This window comes from Oncorhynchus keta, chromosome 9 (genome assembly GCF_023373465.1).
Source record: "Oncorhynchus keta strain PuntledgeMale-10-30-2019 chromosome 9, Oket_V2, whole genome shotgun sequence".
Classification (NCBI taxonomy): Eukaryota; Metazoa; Chordata; class Actinopteri; order Salmoniformes; family Salmonidae; genus Oncorhynchus; species Oncorhynchus keta.
In genome coordinates this window covers 37258995-37286253 of record NC_068429.1, presented here as the reverse complement: position 1 = coordinate 37286253, position 27259 = coordinate 37258995, and the positions used below count along the sequence as shown (strand labels likewise).

Below are 27259 nucleotides of genomic sequence, written 5' to 3'. Positions count from 1 at the left end.
CGATTCAGTGCCTTAAGACGCGGGAGACTGAGTGGCTTCAGGACAAGTCTCTGAATGTACTTGAGTGGCCAAGCCGGAGCCCAGTATTGAACCCAATCTTACATCTCTGGAGAGACCTGAAAATAGCTGTGCAGCGACGCTCCCCATCCAACCTGACAAAGCTTGAGATGATCTGCATAAAAGAATGGGAGAAACTCTCCAAATACAGATGTGCCAAGCTTGCAGCATCATACCCAAGAAGACGCAAGGCTGTAATCGCTGCAAAAGGTGCTTCAACAAAGTAAAAGGTCTGAATACTAATACAAATGTGATGGTTTTGTTTTAAAATTTTAATAAATCTTATTTTTGCTTTGTCATTCTGGGGTATTTTGTGTAGATTTTTTATTATTTACCTTTTATTTAACTAGGCAAGTCAGTGAGGAACAAATTCTTATTTTCAATGACGGCCTAGGAACAGTGCCTGTTCAGGGGCAGAACGACAGATATGTACCATGTCAGTTCGGGGGTTTGAACTTGCAACCTTCTGGTTACTAGTCCAACGCTCTAACCACTAGGCTACCCTGTAGCCTTAACACAGTGTGGGGGAAAAAGTCAAGGGGTGTGATTACTGTTTTAAGGCACTGTACATAGATTTGATCAGATTTGGACTGGTTGGTCCTGACTAACAAATTTGATTTTGTTTGGGGAAGGAACTCATTAGAATAATAGCCAGTATGTAAAATAATATATATATATGCAAATTATGATCTTGCATATTTCTAACTTTGTGTACCTATTCAGCAAACATCACCATGAAGAGAATGGCATTTATATCCATAATTCTACATTTCTGTGTAGTACAGATCAGGGACCCATGATATATAATTCTGCACCAAATTCCGTTACCGTAATTCTGTTACCGAGTGTAAATCCACTTCACTTACTGTAGTTCAATAACCAACATTTTTTTTCAAACTCAAGGTGTCATGTCATAGCTGACACCCCGTTCTTTCCGAAGACATATTTGAATATTTAAATTCGGAGCAGATATTTAATAGCTTTGGGAAAACGTGAACGCATTAAAAAAACTGAGGGAGATTTTACCGTAATTCTGCCATAAACGTTGCATCTACGCAGTTCTTTTAGTGAATATGTTTTGTGTAAATTGTTCAAAGTAGTCCTTGTGCATGGAGTTGTATGGTTTGTTAACCTTGGAATCGATGTTTTTTTTTTTTTTTGGCATACATTTTAAAGTAACAAAAAATCTGAATGGCCTTTCACACTTTCGGAGGTTGTTTATTCAACACGTTCTTGTTTGAGAGAGAATCTATCCTGCACGACGTTTCATAAATTGTTTCCATTAATTGTCAAAACCATAGTCTTTGACACTCCAAGGTTAATCCGTATGAGATCATACATCAGTATTCTTCTTCCAGTGTCAATGCATAGCCAGCTTTCTTACTGCAACAGAGTAGGTGCTGGCACCTCAAATGATCTACTGCTTGAGTTCCTGCACCTATTAGGGCGCTTTCACGTATCCTTTTATGATCCTGGAGCATTTGATACCCTGATCTGGTCAATAAAGCATGTGTGAAATGCAAACGAACTCTGCCTGAAACTAATCCTGGACCTGCGGGAGTAGCGGATCCAACACCCAGAGTACAAGGTATTGTGACACGGCAGTGTGAGTGGCGTGGAACCTTTTTTTGCCTGTTGTAAACATGCTAGCTCGCTAACGTGTTTGTGCATCTTGCTAACCGCAACCTGAAACGATTTTAAGGTCTTGTGAAAGCAAAACTTATTCTGTAGAATTCTCACGAACACTTCCGGAAGCCGAACCAGGGTGCTGAATTTCACATGTGAAAACACCCTAATGAACATTAGGTCAAAGCCATTGTTGAGTTCCTGCACCCAAATAAACAATACCGGCCCTTTTTTTCAGTACAAGTCAAGCGCTGACCTCCGCCCATCGGGGTGTTTCACAAATGACAGCCAGCCACCAAGTCAACCCACTCTTCATCAGTCGCTAACTGACTCTCATACTGTTGCTGTTGATGGATGCAAAAATCAGGGAGGAAGCTAAGGAGGATACTCTCTTCTGCCAGGTTCCTAGATAAACAGCCATGGCTTGATCCGAAAGGACAATTGTCTGGTGTTTAGATAAGCAAACTAATTTTGAGGAATATACCTGGCTCATAATTCTAACTGATGTGTTTACGGTCTGTCAAACAAACTATTAGGCTACGTCACTTTGACTGTGTGATTCTGAAAACTGAAAATATTTTTGCCTGGTGTAAGACCTTTTCAGTCTGACAAATGATTTCAGTAAATCTAAGGCAAACTTTCTAGATAAGAGAGATCAGGTTTATGTGCCTTATCAATTGCTCTCTCAAGGGTAGGCTACTCTGAAGGATAGACTACATGTCCTTGGGGGACCATCTGGATCCAGTAAGAATATAAGAGGATCATTTTTAGACCTCTGTTCATTTAAACCATGACAGCCATCTAGCTCCCCATCACTACCCTTCTCCCTCTCAAAGTGACCTTGTTATCTCCCAATAAACAATCCTCTTTCTTCCCGAGCCCAGGACAAAAGGCAATAACTTGTAAAATGAGACATTTTATTTTCCAATGCCATTCCGGCAGACCCCCCCCCCCCCAAAAAAGCCCTTAGCCCATCATTGATGGAGCGGCCAATTTGTCTGCCAAAACGTCCTTATCAGGGGAAACCTTGGGAGACAAAAGATGGAGTGCAGAGCCAGGGGTCTTATCAATGTGGCATACCCTCAGCGGACCTGCATCACGCCTGATAACGCCTCTTATCGCAGCCACTGGTGTCACCCCAAAGTGCCAAGGATTTACTGTCCTTGCCACTCAAACTTTGTCCCCTTTTTTTATTTTATTATTATTATTTATTTTTTATCCATCACTGTGGAGACCTTGCAGACAAAAATAATAGGGAGCATAAAGCTCCCAGGCGATTGGTTGGCAGAAGAAGAGGAGGAGCTGAGTAGATCTATGGGATTAAGCTGAGGTTTTTAGGTCAAATCAGGAGCTGAGGTACATATTAGCTGGTGTTAAACTGCATGGTTCATTTGAGAAAAATCTGGTCAGCACTCAGCAGTTTTTAGAGGTTTTGTGAATGTTGGCAATGCTAACAAGAAAAAAATAAAGCAGGTGGGGAATTGGATAGATGACCATGACCATGCTTGAAATCCCAATTGGGTCATTGTCATAAGGCTTGAGTAGAGCTGTGTCGATCATTGTACCTTGACAGTTGTCTTCTTGCTGGCAGATGGCTGCCTGATTGACAGTTAGCAGAGACTTCAGATATCTTGTGTTTTAGTTACAGTTTTAACAATGTGAGCTGTTGAGTTTCATGTATTTGTATTTTTTGAATGCATCACATCTAAAGTAAGGAGAACTGATGGGGATATCACTGAGCGAGTAGGAGCTGGAAAAAAGGTCTGACGGGCAATGGAAGGAGCCCTTTATCTCAATGGCGCTGGTACTCTCTGAACTCACTTTTTCATCTGTCTGTACTCTGTCCTTTTTTAAAGGCAGTCTAATTGAGAATGCAAAAGTACTTTTAGAGCCCTAAAATAACTGTTTTTATTTTACTTTCACATTTTGATGGGACAAAAACAACATTCTGCCAGTTATGCATGCCATTTCCTTTTTCTAGTTTCCTTTTTAATTTAGCTTAAATAAAGCAGCGGCCTCTCTCTGTGAATAATGCCTGCCTTGATGCATTTTTAATCGGGAGGAAATTGGGAGAGTAATGGCAGTTATTCTGATACCCGTCTCTCTCATTTTTCAAAACAGTAAAGTAGTGGAGGCATTTCCCTGGAGATTTCTCTTTCTCTGTGCCTTTTCTCCTCAACCCTCTTTTGACAAATGCGTGGTAATGGAAGGGTTGTTGTGAAATTGGTATTCTTTTCAAAATGGAGTCTGACCATAGAGAGGCTTTTAGCTTGTCAGCTGTGTGTGATCAGATGAGAGAGAGAAAGAGGCTGTGCTGGGTGGTTTGAAGTGGGGCTGTCACATTGTGAGAGGAGAGGCAGGTGGGGGAGGAGGAGAGGACGAAAGGGGTGAGAGAGTTGGTGGGGGGCTCTTCAGGCACCTGACTAGAATGAAAGCCACTCTGTTCCTCCTTTCTTTTGGGGTGGAGGTAATCATGTTTCTGTAGCCAGTCACTGAGCTCTCTATCCTGTGGCTGACTGACTTAAGCTGGCCTGTGGACATTGAGGGAGAAATGAAAACAAGCCAAAGAATTGTAAAAGAAAAGAGGAAGACAGGGAGAATAAGGAAATGAAGCCGCTCTGAGACAGCTGTGTGCAAGACATTCACTTGAATTGAAACTTCAGGGGTGCTGTTTTTTGGATAGAGGTAAAATATTTGCTGACCATACAGTACCATTTAGATGTTGTTGCCGGTATATAGGCCTATGCACCTATCTATAGAGAGTAGGATATAGTACTCTGCTTAAGTCTAGTATTCAAAATGATAACTATAATCAAAGATAAAACATTTCCTAATCATACACAAACACACCTACACTCCCCTTCCATATGGATTTAGACAATTAAGCTAAAATTGTGAATTTGGCTAATATATTTGAGCATTTTGGATTTGATCAAATATTTCACCTTTTTATTTGAAGGTATTTTCATGTGTATCTGTTTTACCATTTAGAAATGATAGCACTTAATTCAACTAGTCCCCACCCCATGTGAAGAAGTCAGAAGTATTTGGACAAATTCACTATTAGTGCATCAAAGTAGTTAAAAGTTCAGTATTTGGTCCCATATTCCTTGCACACAATGACCCTCAAGCTTGTGTGGCGAGAATCTCGTTGGATGCATTTGCAGTTATGTTTTTGCCCAATAGTAACTGAATGGTGAATGAAGACTGGGAGTAAGTTTCTTTCGAAGTGAGTAGATAAGATGTTTGTGAACACTTCTAAGTTAATCCTGATAATGCCGTGATTGAGAAAAAAAAATTGGGACTGAATGAATCATGAATATTTATGAGTGAGATGCTGTTTAGAGGCTACACCTCTCACATTGACCAATAACAGGGGAGGTTAGCATTTCTTTGTGGGTATGATCACTGTGCCTCTGTAACCATCTCATCATTAGTCACAATTTTTATTCATGATTATCTATAATCATGGTAGCATCCATATAGATGTAGAAGTGTTCAGAACATCTTTCTTACTTACAATAAAAAATGACTACAAAATGGCACAATCCAGAACAACCAGAACAAACCGCCAAAATGCATCCAACACATTTGTAGTTACAAGCTTGATGTAGTCATTGAGTGCAAGGAATATGAGACAAAATACAAACATTTTTGACTACTTTAATACACTAAGTAAATTTGTCCAAGCACTTAAGCTTTATTCCCCCACTCCATTTGAAGAAGTCGTAAGTGCTTTCATTTCTAAATGGTAAAACCGATATGTAAGAAAGTACCCTCAACATTCTGTACTGTTGCCTAATATGGAATATTCTATCTCAAATTCTGGGGCATAGAGCCAAATATATATTTTTTTGCTTCTGTAAGTGCCTTCAGAAAGTATTCATAGCACTTGACTTATTACACATTTTGCTGTTGCAGCCTGAATTCAAAATTGATTTTGAATTTTCTCATCCCATAATGACATTTAAAACATATTTTTAGACATTTTTGCAAATGTATTGAAAAATAAATACAGATATCTAATTTACATAAGTATTCACACCCCTGAGTCAATACTTTGTAGAAGCACCTTTGACAGCGATTACAGTCTTTTGGGGTAAATCTTTGCACACCTGGATTGTACAATACTTGGCAATTATTATTTTGAAAATTCTTCAAGTTCTATCAAGTTGATTGTTGACTTTATTTTTTTAAATTAAACTAGGCAAGTCTGTTAAGAACCAATTCTTATTTACAATGACGGCCTACCAGGGAACAGTGGGTTAACTGCCTTGTTCAGGGGCAGAACGACAGATTTTTACCATGTCAGCTCGGGGATTCGATCCAACAACCTTTCGGTTACTGGCCCTACGCTCTATCCACTATGCTAGCTAGTGCTAGACGACAATTTTCAGGTCTTGGCATAGATTTAAGTAGATTTAAGTCAAAACCGTAACTAGGCCACTCAGGAACATTCAATATAATCTTGGTAAGTGACTCCAGTGTAGATTTGGCCTTGTGTTTTAGGTTATATTCTGGCTGAAAGTTGAATTTGTCTCCCAGTGTCTGTTGGAAAGCTGACTGAACCAGCTTTTCTTCTAGGATTTTGCCTGTGCTTATGGCTGTGTTACAGTTTTATTTACATTTTTTACAAAAAAAACTCTAGTCCTTGCCGATGATAAGAATACTAATAGCATGATGCAGCCACCACCATTCCTGAAAATATGAAGTGGTACTCGGTGATGTGTTGGATTTGTCCCAAACAGTGCATTGTATTTAGGACAAAAATGAACTTTCTTTGCCATTTTCTACCGTTTTGCTTAAGTGCCTTGTTGCAAACAGTGTGTTTTGGAATATTTGTCTTTCTTTTCACTCTGTCATTTAGGTGAGTATTGTGGAGTAACTACAATGTTGTTGATCCATCCTCAGTTTTCTGAAATCACAGCCATTTGACTCTGTAACTGTTTTAAAATCACTATTGTCCTCATGGTGAAATCCCTAAGCAGTTTCCTTCCCCTCCGGAAACTGAGTTAAGAAAGGACGCCTGTATCTTTGTAGTGACTGGGAGTATTGATTCACCATCCACAGTATAATGAATAATTTCACAATGCTCAAAGGGATATTCAGTGTCAGGTTTTTTATTTGTCCTCATCCTCACTTGTCTTTGTGGTTGAATCTGTGCTTGAAATTCACTACTCGATTTGAGGGACCTTACAAATAATTGTATGTGTGGGATACAGTCACTCAAAAATCATTTAACCACTATTAATGAACACAAAATGAGTCCATACAACTAATCATGCACTTTGTGAAGCACATTTTTACTCCTGAACTTATTTAGGCTTGCCATAACAAAGGGCTTGAGTACTTAAGCCATTTCATTTTTTTAAAAATTCATTTCTAAAATGTTCTACAAACAAAATTCCACTTTGACATTATGGGGTATTGTGTGTAGATCATGGGCACTCTCAATGTAATACATTTGAAGTTTGGGCTGTAGGCTAACACAACAAAATGTGGGAAAAGTAAAAGGGTTTGAATACTTTCTGAATGCACTGTACATATGGAGGGGAGTGTATCCTTGTGTGTGCCGAAGCCATTTGGGCGAGAGGGCTGCTTTTGGCTTTTCACTCCTGATCTATATCAGCATCAATTCATAGAGACATTCTAGACTTCCTGAACTCCGGGCTAGTGACTTGGTAAAGGATACAGCCGACAGCAACAACAGGCCTTGTAAATTGTGCTGTGTTATTTGCAACAGAGTAAGATGGAGAGCAGAAAATACCCGTCATAGCATCTGAGCAGAGTGGGGGAAGTTGACTTGATGTTAAGTGATATTACATTCTTAGATGTGTAGCCTCTGTAGTTCAAAGGGGGGGGTTGCTGAGTTAGAATATGGTGTTACAGACCCGAGTGGGAACATTTTTTTTAAATTTAGGGCTTAAAAGGAAAGAGAGTGAGCACGGGAAACTCCTGAGGGGCAAAACATCCATCAGCATGGTAGCAGTTTGCTTTCAGGGCTTTGACTTAAGATTAGATAAAAGGTTTTGCATTCAGTTCAACTGCCAGCTGCTTATAATTTAATACATGATAAAAAGTCTAACTGGTGTGTTTTTTTTTTCTTTTCTCTCGGTCTCTCTCAGGATCCCCCAAGGTCCGAGCGGCTGTAGATCCCAGAAAGCAGCAGCCATGTTAGCCTGCCTACAGAGACGGCAGCAGAACCTCTCATCTCAGCGTCTGGTCTGCACCCCCAAGATCCTGGATGCTCCGCAGCAGCAGCCCAGCACACGGCAAAGTGAGTCCCCGTGTCTCCGCTCTCAGCAGCGCAGGACAAATCAAATCAAATGCGTATTTGTCACATGCGCCAAATACAACAGGTTACCTTACAGTGAAATGCTTACTTACAAACCCTTAACCAACAATGCTTAAAAAAAAAGTGCTAAGTGAAAAATAGAAAATAAAAGTAAAAAATAATTAAAACAGCAGCAGTAAAATAAAAATAGCGAGGCGATATACAGGGGGTACCGGTACAGAGTCAATGTGGAGGCTATATACAGGGGGTACCGGTACAGAGCCAATGTGGAGGCTATATACAGGGGGTACCGGTACAGAGTCAATGTGGAGGCTATATACAGGGGGTACCGGTACAGAGTCAATGTGGAGGCTATATACAGGGGGTACCGGTACAGAGTCAATGTGGAGGCTATATACAGGGGGTACCGGTACAGAGTCAATGTGGAGGCTATATACAGGGGGTACCGGTACAGAGTCAATGTGGAGGCTATATACAGGGGGTACCGGTACAGAGTCAATGTGGAGGCTATATACAGGGGGTACCGGTACAGAGTCAATGTGGAGGCTATATACAGGGGGTACCGGTACAGAGTCGATGTGGAGGCTATATACAGGGGGTACCGGTACAGAGTCAATGTGCGGGGGGGGCACTGGTTAGTTGAGGTAATTGTGGTAATATGTTCAGCAGCAGTGTAAAATAGGGGTCTAGGTAGCTCTTGGATTAGCTGTTCTTATGGCTTGGGGGTAGAAGCTGTTAAGAAGCCTTTTGGACCTCGACTTGGCGCTCCGCTACCGCTTGGTATAGAGGTCCTGGATGGCAGGAAGCTTGGCCCCAGTGATGTACTGGGCCGTACGCACTACCCTCTGTAGTGCCTTGCGGTTGGAGGCCGAGCAGTTGCCATACCAGGCAGTGATGCAAACAGTCAGGATGCTCTCTGGTGCAGTTGTAGAACCTTTTGAGGATCTGAAGACCCATGCCAAATCTTTTCAGTCTCATGAGGGGGAATAGGCTTTGTCGTGCCCTGTTCATGACTGTCTTAGTGTGTTTGGACCATGATAGTTTGTTGGTGATGTGGACACCAAGGAACTTGAAGCTCTCAACCTGTTCCACTACAACCCCATCGATGAGAATGGGTGCGTGCTCGGTCCTCCTTTTCCTGTAGTCCACAATCATCTCCTTTTGACAACAGCCTCTGACTCTACATTTCACTACAGAGACCCATTTTGTTTAATTTGTGGCTCTGTGTAGTGTCAGTTGGATTTTGCAAAAGAAAGCCCTGTATAAGATTTTTTGGGGGAAAGTAAAGTTTCACTTTACATACACAACTGTAGTTTAGTTCAGAGAAGTAGAGCGTTGCACCCGGGTAAACCAGACTCTCCTGTAGCAACCATTTGTACCACAGTGCCTTCATCTGATGGAGTTGATTGGCTTCAATTATGCCACTCGTCTCTATGCTGCATCGGAGGTGTGGAGTTCTGCCTGCAGGGCTACGGAGCAGGAGACCACAGGGCTGTTCTGTGGTGAGGAAGGGCAAGTTCACCTTGGCCTATCTACCGCTGCCTGCCTGGCTGTCTGGCCTGCTGAAGAGAACCGTGCAGGGTTGATATCTCCCACTCAGATCTATGTGGATCCTCTGTGTCTTATCACAGGTAGTCATCTTGCACTCTTTCATTTCATTCTTAAGAGCACTGATCAATGATGGAGCGGAACGCTGTTATGTTGGCTGGCCCGGTTGTTGTTGCTGATGATGATGATTTGCCCTGCCAAGGGCATACTATCACATAACCCCCCACCCACATACCTTCTCCTAGTCAGCCCTGAACTTTTGCCAATATAACTATTTTACACTTCTTACCTTATTATATGGCTCTTTCACATGTACTTGCGCGCTCTGCCATTTTAACTCTAAACACAGTGCTTACAGTTTATTATTCAGGTGTTCTCTGCTATTTATGCTGCTTTTTGCAGCATTATATGGCTGGTACACAGTCAAAGAAAACCCTGTTGTCATGGCCACTCTCGCTCTGAGACCTAAATTACATAGGGGAGAGTGGGGTATGTTGAGGGTTTTTTTTACATTCAGCATCACTATGTCAAGGAAAATATATTATTATTTCTAACAAATACAGTACCAGTCAAAAGTTTGGACACCTATTCATTCAAGGGTTTTTGTTTAGTTTGACTGTTCTACATTGTATAATAATAGTGGAGACATCAAACTATGAAATAACACATATGGAATCATGTAATAACCAAAACATATTTGAGATTCTTCCAAGTAGCCACCCTTTGACTTGACAGCTTTGCACACTCTTGGCATTCTCTCAACCAGCTTCACGAGGTAGTCACCTGGAATGCTTTTCCAACAGTCTTCAAGGAGTTCCCACATATGCTGAGCACTTGTCGGCTGCTTTTCCTTTACTCTGCGGTCCAACTCATCCCGAACCATCTCAATTGGGTTGGGGTCGGGTGATTGTGGAGGCCAGGTCATCTGATGCAGCACTCCATCACTCTCTTTCTTGATCAAATAGCCCTTACACAGCCTGGAGGTGTGTTGGGTCGTTGTCCCAATTCAAGTGTGCCTTGAATTCTAAATAAATCACTGACAGTGTCACCAGCAAAGCACCATCACACCACCTCCTCCATGCTCCATGGTGGGAACCACACATGCGGATATCATCTTTTCACCTACTCTGCGTTTCACAAAGACACGTGGTTGGAACCAAAAATCTCAAATTTGGACTCATCAGACCAAAGGACAGATTTCCACCAGTCTAATGTCCATTGCTCATGTTTCTTGGCCCAAACAAGTATATTTTTCTTATTGGTGCCCTTTAGTAGTGGTTTCTTTGCAGCAATTTGACCATGAAGGCCTGATGAAGGCCTGATGAAGGCCTGATGAAGGCCTGATTCACGCAACAGTTGATATTGAGATGTGTCTTTTACTTGAACTCTGGGACGCATTTATTTGGGCTGCAATTTCTGAGGCTTGTAACTCTAATGAACGTATCCTCTGCAGCAGAGGTAACTCTGGGTCTTCCTTTCCTGTGGCGGTCCTCATGAGAGCCAGTTTCATCATAGCGCTTGATGGTTTTTGCGACTGCACTTGAAGAAACTTTCAAAGTTCTCTCTAAATGTTCCTGTTTAACTGGCCTTCGTGTCTTAAAGTAATGATGGACTGTCGTTTCTCTTTGCTTATTTGAGCAGTTCTTGCCATAATATGGACTTGGTCTTTTACCAAATAAGCTATCTTCTGTATACCCTCCTACTTTGTCACAACACAACTGATTGGTTCAAACACATTAAGAAGGAAAGAAATTCCACAAATGTACTTTTAACAAGGCACACCTGTTAATTGAAATGCATTCCAGCTAGTTGAGAGAACGCCAAGAGTGTGTCATCGAGGCAAAGGGTGGCTACTTTGAAGAATCTCAAATATAAAATATATTTAGATTTGTTTAACATTTTTTTGGGTTGCTACATATGTGTTGATACATGATTCCTATCTTTTCTGTATGCCTTCATTCAGATGTCTCTGCTCAATATCACTTACCCTTATTTCTGGAACAGGGCTTTCGTTTTGTTGTGCCAATTCGTAAGCAAGATTTCTGCATTTGAGGCTACTAAGGGGGCTAGACCCGCTGCTTTTTTTTTTACGGGGCATGATGATGTCTGCTCTGTAACAATACAAAAAAATACCATGCATATTATACATAAAACTGACAATGTCATCCATTATCTGTATGGGGTATGGTGGCCATTGGTTCAACTTATCCTAAGGCAAACATTTAGACTATTATCCCACACAGCTTCAAGGATGCACTTTCATGCTCTGTTTAGGACCTCATATTATAGCTTATAGAGACCCAAACTGATGTCTAAAACGATCTACTTTGGGTTTAGATACAAGCATCATGAAACCTATAACACATCAAATTCATTTGACTTTGTGAAAATCTGTTTTCCCCATGTCTTCCTTCATAGTCTCCACAAAAATGACCTCTTCCTAAATATTTGGTCACATGATTCATTGTGTGTATTGTTTCCTACAAACAAAGGGTGGCTCAACTAACCCTTTGGCTCAACTTACCCCGCTCTCCCCTATGTAACACAAGCTAGAGATGACCTCATTCCCTAACCAATTCAGGATCTTCCTTTTGAACTTGGATCAAAGAAAATGCTTGCTCAAGCACATGTGTTAATCAGCTGATAAGTGATTGCAAGCCATGTTATCCATGTCATAAACAGAGGTTTCAAAAGACCGTGTTTATTATTCCCACTGCCAGTGCACATTATTATCACATTTAATGAGAGTATATGTTGTGGCAGTTGTCGGCTGATGAAACCAGCACAGGGCATTCTGAGTTTACGTGTCATATTTCCATGATTCAATTCAGAGATAATGTTTAATCACTGTGTTTTATACTGCTCTGTCAGACTTCTGTGGGAGTTTATGACATAAATTTATGGGAAACCGCATATCACGCCGTGCCTATCCCCACATAGCTAGCGTAATAACATATTCCATTTTTTATTCGTGATATAAATTGCCTATGGAAAATGCATAAATCGTCTGAGTGATTAACCTCTTGGCCGATGAGTAATTGTGTGGAGACTTTCAGACTAAATGCAAGCTGATGGATTTGTAATGTATATTGTATTTCTCTAGCTTCACTTCCCAGATTTGGGCCATGAAAACAAATCCTGTGTATCCCTCAGCTTTCTTTCACATTGAAACCTTCCACTAATGCTCTCTGGGAAACTAGCAGTCTCATATCCCCATGTCCCTCATCTCTCTCCCGGGGTGAAACACCCCTTTTTGTCTCTCATTATTAAATATTAATTGGGAATCAGTAGAGCACTTGTCTGCTAAATGCTGGAACAGAAGGACCTAGTTTGCCTCAGGCAGAACCACGGGCGCCTTTCACATCCTGTTTACCTGCAGGAATCATTCCTCCCTCCCGGAGCTCTGTGTGTGTGTGTGTGTTTGTGTGTCAGTGGCGTACTACAGCTAATTTCCTACAATTCTACACATTTTGCAATGAGGCTGAGAAGATGTTAGTTTTACAGCTTTTCTTTGTCACTGCTTCTGACGTGTTCATATGCTATCGGGGGGGTGCGCGCGTCTGTGTGGAGCAGCATCCATCCCCCCTTCCCTCCAGCACTAACCTGACATTTGAAGCACATCCATATGAAACAAACTGCTCTACTGATTGGAGCCTGCTGGTTGGACTTGATTAGACCCAGAATAGTTCTCTAAAAGGTTTTTGAGTTGATGTTTTTCCCATTGGGATTCTGTGTTGAAAGAGTGGTTTTCACACAGATTGTTGTTGAAAAGCTTTCGCAGAGGATTGAGGTTGCAGGTTTAGACATCCATTAGAATGGTTTGTCGGTCTGAGGTTTGGTTTCACAGAGGAATCCCTGACAATGACAACCCATCTCTTAAATATGAGGAAGTGTGACTGAGTGCGACGGTTTATGTGATGAAAGTTAATGAGTGCTCTGCTCTACTCTGCTCTTGGCCTGAACGGCAGATCAGAGCAGGGAATGCTTTTTCCCACGCTGCCGGCCTGTCTTTCCGGAGGGCTCTTTTAGAGCGGCGCACTGCTTTCCCCGGGGCTGCTGAGCAGAGTGGCACAGAGACAAATGGGGAGTGACACTCGCGTAAAGAGTTACCCGCCTGTGTCTCTTCAAGCACAAATAACTAAGTGTTCACCACTGAGGTTATTCTGTTCCACGACCAACACCCCTCATGAAGAGATTACAGAGAGCGAGAGAGAGAAAGCGAGGGATGGGATGTTAATGGGTTGAATGAGTGCAGTTTCTCTTCATGTGTGTATGAGAGCGGGCGGCCTTATGTCCCACCCGGGACGAAGAGGACTAACTAATGAGAGCGAGGGAGCGGTAGACTGAATGGAGTGCTAGGCTCTGTGTGTGTGTGTATCAGTGCTTTGTCTTTCTCTCGTTCTGTGTCTTGGGGCTGATGAGCCTCTGGTTTGCCAGGGTCAGGAGCTCAGGAATAGTAACCTCGGTGGAGTTGAGTATGTAGGTCTGCACACAGAGGACTGGAACACAGGGGCTCTGTCCAGCCTCTCTACTCTCACTCTACTCTCACTCCGGATCTATGTGAGGAGGCCTCCGCCTCGACCCAGCTAACCTCCTCAGACTCCATTAATATTAATGCATGTTAATATGGATACAGAGGTGAAGAGCGCTGCAGGCGCTGCATCTCAATACCTCTGCTTTATAAGGGCACCGACCTGTGCACAGCTAGACACCATTCAGATGCTCTACCGTAAGATCCAGACGGCGCCCGAGATCCCCACTCCCCTCATGGATATTGAATGCATGCATGAGGTTTCTGACTTCATTTTCATTCACAGCAGTTACTGTATGTCTCGGTCAAATTGAAAGGAAAGTAAAGTAACCATGTGGAGCTGTATGGTGTACTGTACTGTATTGTATTGTACTGTATTGTGTGGGACGTGAGGCAGGTCCAGATAGTCGATACGAAGCGTTCTTGCACTGCCTGAGCAGCAGGGGGGGGTAGTCAATTACAGTGCCTTGGCGCTAGGAGCTGAATGGAGTCAGGGTCAATTAATTACATGGGCCCTAATGAGTGGGCTTATTAGGGCCAACTGTGCTCGTACCAGTGGTTGTCATGGCAACGCAGCGGTCTAGGTTTTTAATGTGTTAATCAGCCTAGTTGTCAAGGAGAGTCTGGTTGTGTAGGGCAGGTAGGTACGGTTAGTGTATAGTGGTGTTGATATTATTAATGTTTGGATCGCCATCGTGAAACACTGGTGTGTAACACGATGTTTGGCAATGTGTGTGTGTGTGTGTGTGTGTGTGTGTGTGTGTGTTTGCTTGCTTGCTTGTGATTTCTGAGAACTGCACTAATTAACCTCCGTGAGTGCTGCTGTGTGGCGCGTCCCCAGTGAGGATTATTCATTAATCATGTTTATCAAACAAACATTTTAATCTTACAGGCATTTAACACCAAATACCTTTCGCACAACCTAGACTTTTGAGCTTCTTTCCCTGTTTTTCAAACTTGTCTGCTAAGGATCTTTTTTGTGATAGTTGCACAAGGACAATCACCAAGCATAGGACTACATTACTGGTTTTCGTGATCATTGTAATGGAGGGAGATGTAAAGGTAATTTTGTTCGGTTCCTTCTGTTGGTCTTTGTGTTTTGTGAGAACCAGAAGAGCAGCAGTTGTTTTCTGTGGAACTGGAAATTCAATGAGCCACTCCAACTGCAGTTTTTAGCCCTGGCTCAGGGGCTTGTTTTGCCTGTTAATCAGTGATTAACTCAAACCGCTCCAAAACAACGAGGTCTCCACTCTGATCTGTGGGGTATTGCATTAAGCTTGACCATGGGAAAAAAGATTAGCCAGCTTCCCGCGACTGAAAGCGTGGTGTGGGATTGTACGGAGGTGGATTCAGTGCAGGGTTACGGAAGACTGTGGCATGATGAAGAGTACATAACGCTGTACAGCATCTCCCCAATCTGTTTCTCATTGACAGTTTATGTTTGACATATTGTAAACCTTAACTATTAGGCCTACATACATTCATGCATGGAAATGTGTACACACACACACACACACACACCACACACACACCACACACACACACAAACACAAACACAAACACAAACACAAACACACACACACACAACTCCTCACATACAGATACACGGGATCAGGCTGCTGAAAATTGTTAATTTGATTTCCAGAATGTGCCTGTGGTTAATTCTGGATGGAGAAATTCTAGAGAAACTAGAGGAATAGACTCTGACATCAGACTAGACTGTAGCTCGCTCTCTGGCTTAGCTTCTCTTCGGATCCTAAACACTGAGTTCACACTGAGGCATTTCCTGGTGCACAGCAGCACAGCAATCCACATAATTCCAGGTTTCCACTTTCATTTGAAACCCCCTAACTGCTGTGATATGCCATTCGTGCCACTGCCAATGGTATTCAATTGATAAGTGACTTTAATATTTGAGCGGGTGAGTTTCAAACCAGCCGAGGCCTGTGTGTTGCCACATGAGCCCGTTACTGTGGTGGCATGGCCACACTGCGTCTTTGTGCCGCTGACAGGGCTGTAATCTGTGGATTTATGGAGCGAGACGGCCTTTGAAGATGAGTTAGCATTCCGAGTGTTTTTGAAGTGTTTACGGAAAACCAAGCCAATCTGGAGGGATCAGGGCAAAACATTGACTCCATACCAAACAAGGATGGCACCAATGGCACTCCGTGATTGGTTTCACAATATTTATCTCGCTGTGGTAATTGGGTGCGAGAGATGTTTCGGAGCAGAATAGATCGCTCTTTGCGTGGTACAGTACTTCTGATTGATGCTGGTGTGTTGTGATGGAAGATCCCGATGATGCCTTGAAGTGGGTTTCTGTAATTAACCAATAAGTCCTGTATATATGGTCCATAAAGCGGTGAATTGGGAGCATAAACAGTGTGCGGGGCTTCCTGTTCTTCCCAAGTATTCTTTTATTAGCCCAGCACCTGCATTTTGAAGGACGTGTGTATGACCACAAACGTTTGTATATGGACAATATACCACGGCTAAATGCTGTTCTTCGCGTCGTGCCTGGATACAGCCCTTAGCCATGGTATATTGGCCATATGCCACAACCCCTGAGGTGCCTTATTGCCTTTATAAACTGGTTACCAACCTAAATAGAGCAGTGAGCAAGTATCTTTGCGTCATACCCATGGTATATTTGCTGGCATAGTCTACACATGGCTGAAATGCTGTTTCAGCCAGTCAGCATCCAGGACCCAAACTACTGGGTTTATAATAGATATTATATCACTGAAGTAGGTCAACTCATTAACGTAGAGTAGACTAGTGCTTTCAGGTGAGCACGAAAGCACTAATCTGCTCTAGTTCTAACTGTCGAAGGGTCATGAACTCTCTCCCTGTTTTGACCAAAAGGCAGTTAAAGGCAGCTCATTCTTTATACACTCCTGGGTCCTTGTTCAGTGTGACACACAGTATCAAAACATTCTGCAACGGGAAAAAAAGAACATCTCTGCTCGTATTGGACAAGTCCAGGCAGTAACTCCCCGTTTTCAAAAAGTATTCTCCTTACTGAATTTGTTTTTCACCTTTAATGAGAGACTTGATGCTCATGCAGGATCACAGGGTTGTTTCGACGTCTAGAGGTTGAGTAGGCATCTGTTTAACACTCCCAGATGTCCTTGTTTTCTTTACCACTGGTGTATAGTGATACATAAATAACTAGTGTTTCTCTCTGTTGTATTTCTCTGTGGAATTCACTCCGGCTGCTGCTGGCACTGCTGCGGTGCTGTTCTGTTCTGTTCCCTTGGCTCCTCTGGGAGATGCTTGGATGGATAAAACACTCCACCTCTCCTCTTTCCTCCATTTTAAACACCCAATTGTATTTCCTTTTATGAGATGGATCTTGTAGATTGAATCATTTTCACAGTTGGAGGCTCATTGTGGGCCTGAAATGAAATTAACTCCCCAATCAATTCCGAACGGGCACAACAAGTGAGTTCTCCCTTTGCACGGCTGAAGTGCCTCTTCAAATGGGTTTTGTTATTGAAAGCGAAATGAAGTGTTTTGTTTTTCACGCTCCCTTTGTCGCCTCTCTCTCTGCCTTGTTCTGTGTGCTGTGGCAGTGATTTTCCGCTGACGATAGAGTAGGTTAATTTCAGCACTTTTGGTTTTCATGTCAGGAATTCCATAAGTGTCGTTCAGAGGGGCGGTGGTAATTTCTGTCAGGTGATTTATTGCTTTTAAATGGAGCGCCTTTTGCGCGTCTCCTTTGTCGCTGTGAGCTAAGCAGCCATGAAATTGCCTGAATAATGGCGTTTTAAATCCAATCTTGGTTTGTCCCCTCAGCGTTCCCGTAGACCATTCAAAAGCCTTCCCTGTGGAGATTGCTCTTTCTCAGTGTGTCCTGACTTCTCAGTTTAAGCTCCAGACTTTTACATCGCAGGTAATACAGGTCTGTAAGAGGCTAGCTGAATTTTTACTTTACAGGTAGGCAGCCTTGGAAGATTTGAAAGCGATCGTCATCTTCAAGTCACATTAGAGATGGTTGGATATAGGGCTACATGGTAGAACATGAGTGTTTCTTTTCAATCAGTGAAATTAGAAGATGTAATTACAAGGAATAAAAACATGATTCTCCTCATCATTTTCTTTCAAGGATATTGGCTGTCAGACTGTATGAGAAACCACAACAGCTTTACATTTCTGATTTCGATTGGCCAACAATATAAGCACATGAGCACAGCTGTAATTTCTTCACTTCCAGTCCCATCCGCTCCAGCTTTTAACTCGGGTACATCTGACGGTAGTTTCATGGCCAAATGTCACCAAATGAATCCCACTTGAGCCGCTGCGACAAAATTGGCTTTCTCTCTCTCCCCCGTTGCCTCCTGCTCCACTCCCTGATTTCCCAGGGTAATCCGATTCTGGGTTGAAATAAGTCCAAATTAATTTTATAAAGCACTGATCAAACAGTGCCGTAGGTGTTTCCCTCCCCCAAATGAGTTTATAAGAGATGCAGATGTCGACTGTTCATCTTCCTAAAGAGAGAGGAGAGGGGGAGGGGGGGGTGAAACTGGAGAGTGTGAAAGGGAAATGGAGGAGATATTACAATAAGTGTGTTTTTATTGGTCTAAGCTCTGCTCCTTGGACATTGTGTTCTCTGTTCTGACATGCTTTGTTTATTTGTTTGAATATTTATCACGAGGAGTGTTTTTGAAAAACAGCTTTTGTGGAAAGGTCAATTGATTGTTTTTATTTTAGTCCCAGCTGGCAAGTATCATCAAGCCTGCCCTTGTACTTTATAACCAGGCACATAGTGTGAGAGAACTCTTCTGGAAGTATAACCATTTCTTTGTGTGTTTGTGTTGCAGGTGAGCTGGTCTCCATGAATGGCCCTCGGTATCCTTCCCCTGCAGAGCTGGATGCCTTTGCCCAGAAGACGGCCAGCAGCCCCCTGTCCATCAAGATCTTCCCATCCAACATCAGAGTGCCGCAGCACAAACAGCTGAACAGGACGGTCAACGGCCTGGACACCACATGCACCCAGCACTACAGTCCCTACTCAGGAGGCTACCAGGGCCTACTGGGTGTTGTAAAGGCCACCGTCTCCGTGGTCAAAGGCGTACTGAAAAACTCTGAGGGCAAGAGGACTAAACATTCCCCCGCCCAAACTGCAGTGGCACCATACAACCTTTTCTGTAACAACAGACACGGGCAGCAGAAGAGCTACCGCATAGGCTCCTGCAAGCCTCATGACGGGCCAAATGTGTCTGTACCCTCTAATATCATTGGGGCTGTGTCAGTCATTCCCACCCCGGTAGGGCAGACTCTGGCCCCTCAGCCGGATCTGGATGTCCAGAGCCTGCTGAGGCAGATGAACAGACACACCCACAGCCAGGCCCTGCAGCACAGGGGAGGGGCCCAGCCAAGCCCTTCCCTTCAGGCTGTGGCTGCTGTAGCCTGCTCAGATTCTGGCTTTACGCTGGGAGTAGCGCCCCAGAGCAGTCTGGCATATTCGGGGGCCGTGCTGCCCACCCAGAGTGCAGACATGGCCAAGGCTGGCTACCTGGACAGAGTGGATTATAGCACATGGCAGCACAAACAACAGCAGCAGCACTATCAACAGGGGGCGCTAAGGATATACAACAATGCTCGGATGGGCAGCGGGGGAGGTGCCGTGGTCAGCCGCTCTCCAGAGACTTGTCTCCCTTTGGCCTGCTCGGCACAGCTCTCATATAGGCCTCATCCCCTCAGTGCAGGCACTAACGGGGCAGGAGCAGGGATAGGGCAGGACCGGGTTAGCTCCTCCCCTCTGAACTGTGCTGCCATGCATGGGGAGTTCTCTGTGGGCCAGTACTTCGCCCCTCCCTGGAACAGTGTTCTGGTCACTCCGGACAGCGACTGTTACAACCCTCAGGAGCTGGTGCCTGGCTCCTCTATTGTCCGGCCCAGAGACATGGGGCTCTCCCACCCTCATCCAAACCATCACCCCAACCGCCAGCTCCACCCCCACCCTCACCCCCAGGCCTATGCCACAGACCAAAGCCTGGGCCTCTGTTTTGGGATGCCCAGCACCAGCCTGTGCCACGCCTCTGTGCTGAGCAGCAGCCTGCAGTCTCTGGAGTGCCTGATCAGTGAGATCCACCCACCCTGCATTAAGGAGCGCATGCTGGGACGGGGCTATGAGGCGGTGGGGATGCCCCAGCTACTGGACCACAACCTACAGCACACCCACATTCAGCTGCCTGTGTTCCGATAAGACGGGACATATCCACACAGGGCATACAGTGCCTTCGGAAAGTATTTAGACCCCTTGACTTTTTCCACATTTTGTTACGTTACAGCCTTCTTCTAAAATAGATTTTTTTTTAAATAGCAACATTTAAAAAAAAAAATGTTTCCAAATGTATAAAACTTTTAAAACAGAAATATCTTATTTATCTAAGTATTCAGACCCTTTGGTATGAGACACGAAATTGAGCTCAGGTGCATCCTGTTTCCATTGATCGTCCTTGATGTTTCTACAACTTGATTGTAGTATATTGTGGTAAATCCACCCGCGGTAAATTCAATTGATTTGGAAAGGCACACACCTGTCTATATAAGGTTGACCGGACATGTCAGAGAAAAAAACAAGCCATGAGGTCAAAGTAATTGTCCGTAGAGTTCTGAGACAGGATTGTGTCGAGGGAAGAGTACCAAAAAATGCTTACAGCATTGAAGGTCCCCAAGACCACAGTGGCCTCCTTTGTTCTTAAATGGAAGAAGTCTGGAACCACCAAGACTCTTCCTAGAGCTGGCCGCCTGGCCAAACTGAGCAATCGGGGGAGAAGAGCCTTGATCATGGAGGTGACCAAGAACCCGATGGTCACTCTGACAGAGCTCTAGAGTTCTTCTATGGAGATGGGAAAACTTCCAGAAGGACAATCATCTCTGCAGCACTCCACCAATCAGGCCTTTATGGTAGATTGGTTAGACGGAAGCCACTCCTCAGTAAAAGGTACATGACAGTCAGCTTGGAGTTTACCAAAATACACCTAAAGGACTCTCAGACCATGAGAAACAAGATTCTCTGGTCTGATGAAACCAAGATTGAACTCTTGAATACCAAGTGTCACGTTTGGAGGAAACCTGGCCTTATCCCTATAGTGAAGCATGGTGGTGGCAGCATCATGCGGTGGGGATGTTTTTCAGTGGCAGGGACTGGGAGACTGGACAGGAAAGAAGGAAAGATGAACGGAGCAAAGTACAGAGAGATCCTTGATGAAATCCTGCTCCAGAGCACACAGCCAAGACAATGCAGGAGTGGCTTCGGGACAAGTATTTGAATGTCCATGAGTGGCCTGGACTTGCAAATACAGGTGTGCCAAGCTTTTAGCGTCATACCCAAGAAGACTCAAAGCTGTAATCGCTGCCAAAGGATGTATGTCCAATGTGTCGGAGAAACACTGTACACCTGGCGACCGTGTCAGAGTGCATGCGCCCGTCTCGCGACAGGAGTTGTGAGAGCTCGATGGGACAAGTACATCCCTTCCTGCCAAACCCTCCCCTAACCCAGATGACACTGGGCTAATTGTGCGTTGCCTCATGGGTCTCCCGGTCTCGGCCGGCTGCGACAACCCTGTATCGAACCAGGATCTGTAGTAACGCAGCTAGCACAGCACAGCAATGCAGTGCCATAGACCGCTGCGCCACTTGGAGGCCCATTTGCTAAACATTATAAAGAGCTGTTTTTGCTTTGTCATTATGGGGTATTGTGTGTAGCTTGATGAGTGGGGAAACAACAATTTAATCAATTTTAGAATAAGGCTGTAACAACAATGTGGAAAAAGGCAAGGGGTCTGAATACTTTCTGAAAGCACTGTTTACTGTATAACAGGAAATATACTGTATAACAGGAAATATACTGTATAACAGGAAATATACTGTATAACAGGAAATATACTGTATAACAGGAACTCTATGGATGCAGCGTTTCATTTTGAAGCGACCACCTCAGAATGAGAAATGTACAGTACCTTTTTATTTAGTGTGTATGTGTGGGTTGTATTGGTAGAGGGCTATGTGGTTTGGATGTGACCAAGTGTTTTAAACCTTTAAAGGGTAATGATAATCATGACCTAAAGGGTCATCTCATTTGACATCTTAATGTTTTCATTTCGGAGGGTTTGTTATCCAATCATATCAGTTCACATCTTCTGGAAGTTCCTCAGAAGATTCCAGTGCTGTGCACTATGTCAGAATGGTGTTTTGGGGCTTATTTTTCCATCTATCCATTGTTTAATTTTTAAACCATTTCAAAACGTTGTAAATTCAAGTATGGGGAAAAGGTGACGTGCAGGCAATCCTCCTATTGCCCTTTTACAAAGTGCCAAACTGGAACATTTTATACATGGGGGATACAAGGGCACAGCTCCAGGGCTCAAGACTGTCATGCTTTAACCCTTAACACTTAATTGACCAATAAAGGTCACTGATTATAATGCACTGCTGTAAGAATGGAAAAGAATAGGTTAGACATGGGGAAAGGTGTCTGGGATCTGTTATTTTCAAATAAACACTTGAATATTTTTTGTTGTTTGTATTTTTGTTTGGCATAACCTGTGTTGGCTGCTAATGGAGCATAATGTATTTTATATAATGATTGACCTTGTTTTTGTTAATTTTTTGTCTGATCTTTGATTGATTACTGACTGTCTGTTACCAGGCTGTTGCTAGGCTGCATGTCACAGGCCAGATATCTGCAAGCCATCACCGTTAATGTTTGATCATTTAATTTATTGGCATGACAGATAATTATGTTTTACCCAAAACAACACAGACTTTGAGGACAGGATGTGCCATTTTGATTATCTAATTTGTTCACATCTTGCTATTTTCTTAGCTTTTGTTGACATTCATCATTCATCCTTTATGTCTGAATGACAAAAATACTACCTTAATCATCAGGAGTCCCTCAGAGTTTCCCGGTAACAGGAGAACTGTGAAAGTATGACTATCAAATTCCATGGAAGACCATTTGATTTACAAATTAGTCGAGTTCACTGGATAGGTGTCCTGTTTTCACAATCACTGGAGAACAGGCATTCCTTATACAGTCACTGCTTTTCTGTCAATGTTTTCTTTCTAAAGATTAGATGTATTTATTTCATTAGTGGTTTATTTGATGGCCTGAGAAGTATGGCTATATAAAGAATCTTTGTCAGCACTGTCTAAGATAATTGCTTTTTATTTTCTTCAACCAGTTAGGATTTATGTTGGTGAACAACATAAGTAACCGACTCAATGACTATGAAGTGCAATTATAATATTGAACAGTGAGGCCTCGACAAACATGTTGAAATTACAACATTTACACGAGTACATGTACGACCCCAGACTCCCATACCCAATCCCCTATTCTTAATTAAGATTGTCAAATAAAAAATCTAAACCCAGCACTTTGTTTCAGTTGCTTTTTGGTGCACAAGTTGAAGTACTGCAGGCAAAGGAGGCGTTTCGACTCAACTGCGTTCAGATAAAGTACAATTGCAAGCAAGTGAGAAAGTTCATTAGAGAGTAAAATAAGTTTAAGTTCTTCTCTGAAGTGAAATATTGAAATTTTATTATGCCAAGGTGTGTATCCTATATAATGCGAAAGAAAATTGAGGAATGCTTTTCCAACAGTCTTGAAGGACTTCCCACATATGCTGAGCACTTGTTGGCTGAGCACTTTTCCTTCACTCTGCAGGCCAACTCATCCCAATCCGTCTATTGGATTGAGCTCGGGTGGTTGCGGAGGCCAGGACATTGATGCAGCACTCCATCACTCTCTTTCTTGGTCAAATAGCCCATACACAGCCTGGAGGTGTGTTTTGGGTCATTGTCCTGTTGAAAAACAAATGATAATCCCACTAAGTGCAAACCAAATGGGATGGCGTATCACAGCAGAAAGCTGTGGTAGTCATGCTAGTTAAGTGTTTCTTGAATTCTAAATAAATCACAGACAGTGTCACCAGCAAAGCACCACCTCCTCCATGCTTCACGTTGGGAACCATACATGCGGAGATCATTCATTCACCTACTCTGCGTCTCACAAAGACACAGCGCTTAGAACCTAAAATCTCAAATTTGGACCAGACCAGATTTCCACCGGTCGAATGTCCATTGCTCGTGTTTCTTGGCCCAAGCAAGTCTCTTCTTATTGGTGTTCTTTAGTATTGGTTTCTTTGCAGCAATTCGATCATGAAGGCCTGATTCACGCAGTCTCCTCTGAACAGTTGATGTTGAGATGTGTCTCTTACTTGAACTCTGTGAAGCATTTATTTGGGTTGCAATCTGAGGTGCAGTTAACTCTAATGAACGTATCCTCTGCAGCTTGAAATGTTCCGGATTGACTGACCTTCATCTCTTAAAGTAATGATGGACTGTCGTTTCTCTTACTAGAGCTATTCTTGCCATAATATGGACTTGGTCTTTTACCACATAGGGCTATCTTTTATATATCCCCTACCTTGTCACAACACAACTGATTGGCTCAAATTCCACAAATTAACTTTTAACAAGGCACACCTGTTAAATTAAATGCGTTCCAGTGGACTACCTCATGAAGCTGGTTGAGAGAATGCCAAGAGTGTGCAAAGCTATCATCAAGGCGAAGGTTGGCTACTTTGAAGAATCTCAAATATAAAATATATTTAAATTTGTTAACACTTTTTTTGGTTACTACATGATTCCATATGTGTTATTTTGTAGTGTTGATGTCTTCACTATTATTCTTCAATGTAGAAGATAGTAAAAATAAAGAAAAACCCTGGAATGAGTAGGTGTGTCCAAACTTTTGACTGGTACTGTATATGGAAATACGATTCCATAGGCCTTCCCTCACTCCTCTCCCTGCAGTGTTGCATTTGTGTTTGAAAAAATGCATGCTCTCCTCAGGATAAATGTGCAAGAATATATTACTTTTAAGAATGTTTATTATCCCATTCTTCAGAAATGGGCTAGCCAACTCTGAGCTGTTGAATATTTAGCCTGGAGCCGGAGGTTCTGTGTCTTCAGCACTGGTTTTGCATCATTACCAAAATGTCAGCTCACAAAAGATCTGATGATGTCAGTTAGTTTGGCCATTTTTATTAACGCAAACATCAGGAGAAGGGTTAAACGTCAGTGTAAAGAAACTGAAATAGAAAGAAAAGCACTTCTGCTTACACGGTGATGACCCGTTATTCAGGGCAGGTGGGGCAGAGCCTGTTTTTCTTGTTATTTTGGCATTAATACATATCAGTTTGCAAACAATGTAAATATATATATATATATTATTGAGTTAATAAAGCTGCATAACAAACATGGTCTCTTTTTGGTTTTCTTGAGTAAGGCAGCTCCAAAATGCAGATGTTCCAGCCTATCTCGGTGCTTTCTGTGGCGGTGGGGCAAGCCAGCAGAAAATACGGAGCGTTGCACTGTGATTGGCTCAGTGTTCTGTCACTCATGGGGACACTATGTCACCGCCAAGTCTAAGGGTAGAGCTCGAAAACTAAATTCCCTTGAGTGCTGCCATTGTTACATTGCTAAATGTTACATTAGAAGTGTCCATCCAAGAAGGCTCAAGGTCATTGGACACAGATAAAATTATGTCAAATCACGTTATATCTACAGTAGCTTTGATAATATGGATCATACAACATCATACTTTCAAAATCTTAACTAGAGGTCATCATCATGAATCAAGTCGACAATCTACTGGCAAATTATTTTTAATCCTTGTCATATGAAGAGAAATAATGAAGAGAAATGTTAGATAAAATGTATCAGTGCTCATCAGCCATTGGACATAAAGGCTTACACAACAAGTTGGAAATTGCAAATTCAACAATGAGTGGTTTGGAAGGAATCAGTGGCTAACTGCAAGTATTGCAAAGCAATCTTTAGACTCCTATTCAGTGGAGTGACTGTGTGTTCCCAAATCTAAGATTAAGGGTCTCTTTTCGTAGTTTAAAATTATTAACATTTAACATTGGCCATACTGTCAATGAAGCATGATTTGTGCCACTCTCAAAACAACTATTAACTCGGAACGGTAAAATCTGACTTTAGATAGTTCAAGACAACTGGGAACTCGGGGGAAAAAGGAGCTACGACTGGGAAAATACGTTTTGAACTTTCATCCAACTCGAAATTGTAAATCGGTAACTCTGGCGTCTTTCTAGAGCTAACACCTGAAGATCACTGACGTCATCATGATTCAACCCCCCCCAGTTCCCAGTTGTCTTGAAAGCACCATAAATCCAGAGAATGCCAGACTTTAATGACAAAGTTTCACCACTTAATTTGGCCTACTGTTCTGACTTGGTGGTGCACATGTAGCCTATAACATGTTTTGGAGAAGTGTAATGATCGATTATTGTAAGAACTTTCATTGTCTGCTTATATGTCCCCTTTATTTATCCTACAGTTCTGACTTGGTGTACAGGGAGAACACCATAAGAATGGCCCATGTTCTGAATTCTGTCGTTGTACATTTCAAACGTGCTGATAGTTATATTGACTACGTCCGTCCGAGCTCGCTCATAAATGTCTTATCAGAATTATGGATTGCCTCTTATACGCTTGTCGTCCCCTTATGCCATAGTTTGTTCATCTCAATTGTCAGTAGAAACCACATTTGTTTCAGCAAGTCAACCATGTCATCTATGTAGTAAATTATGCTGAATGATCTGTTTCACTGCCAGACAAGGCTCCACTGATATATAGGTGTATCAGTGGTGTAGTGCAATTAATGTATTGTTTAGTGTTGTGGTGTTGTTGTGTAGTGGCTTTTCTTGCATGCATCCCACATTTTTTGCCCCACCAAGATTTACATGTTAAAATTGCCATTGTGCTTGCTTATACTGTAAAGTATTCACACCCCATGACTTATACCACATTTTGTTGTTACAGCCCAAATTCAAAATAAAAACATTCTTAGTGGTCCCTGTAGCTCAGTTGGTAGAGCATGGCGCTTGTAACGCCAGGGTAGTGGGTTCGATTCCCGGGACCACCCATACGTAGAATGTATGCACACATGACTGTAAGTCGCTTTGGATAAAAGCGTCTGCTAAATGGCATATATTATTATTATTATTATTATTATATTATATTATTATATTATTATTACCAATCTACACACAATACCACATAATGACAAAGTGAAAACATGTTATTTTTTATATTTGCCAAATTTACTAAAAATGAAATACATAAATCTCATTTACATAAGTATTCACACCCCT

General features: G+C 42.6%; 1 protein-coding gene across 4 annotated transcripts in view; it reads left to right on the top strand.

The window, feature by feature from the left end:
* LOC118387706 (protein FAM222A-like) overlaps positions 1–22579 on the top strand; it is a 40363-nt gene extending 17784 nt beyond the window's left edge. For 3 of the 4 annotated variants that reach the window (XM_035776342.2, XM_035776341.2, XM_035776345.2), the window contains exons 2-3: positions 7809–7960; positions 18881–22579. In XM_035776342.2, coding sequence (XP_035632235.1) covers positions 7855–7960; positions 18881–20268 — 1494 coding nt within the window. In that variant the 5' untranslated portion in view covers positions 7809–7854 and the 3' untranslated portion in view covers positions 20269–22579. Of the gene's footprint in view, positions 1–1420; positions 1646–7808; positions 7961–18880 lie in introns of those variants that run through there. The other variant, XM_035776343.2, reaches the window with a different exon arrangement.
* Positions 22580–27259: the final 4680 nt, after the last annotated feature.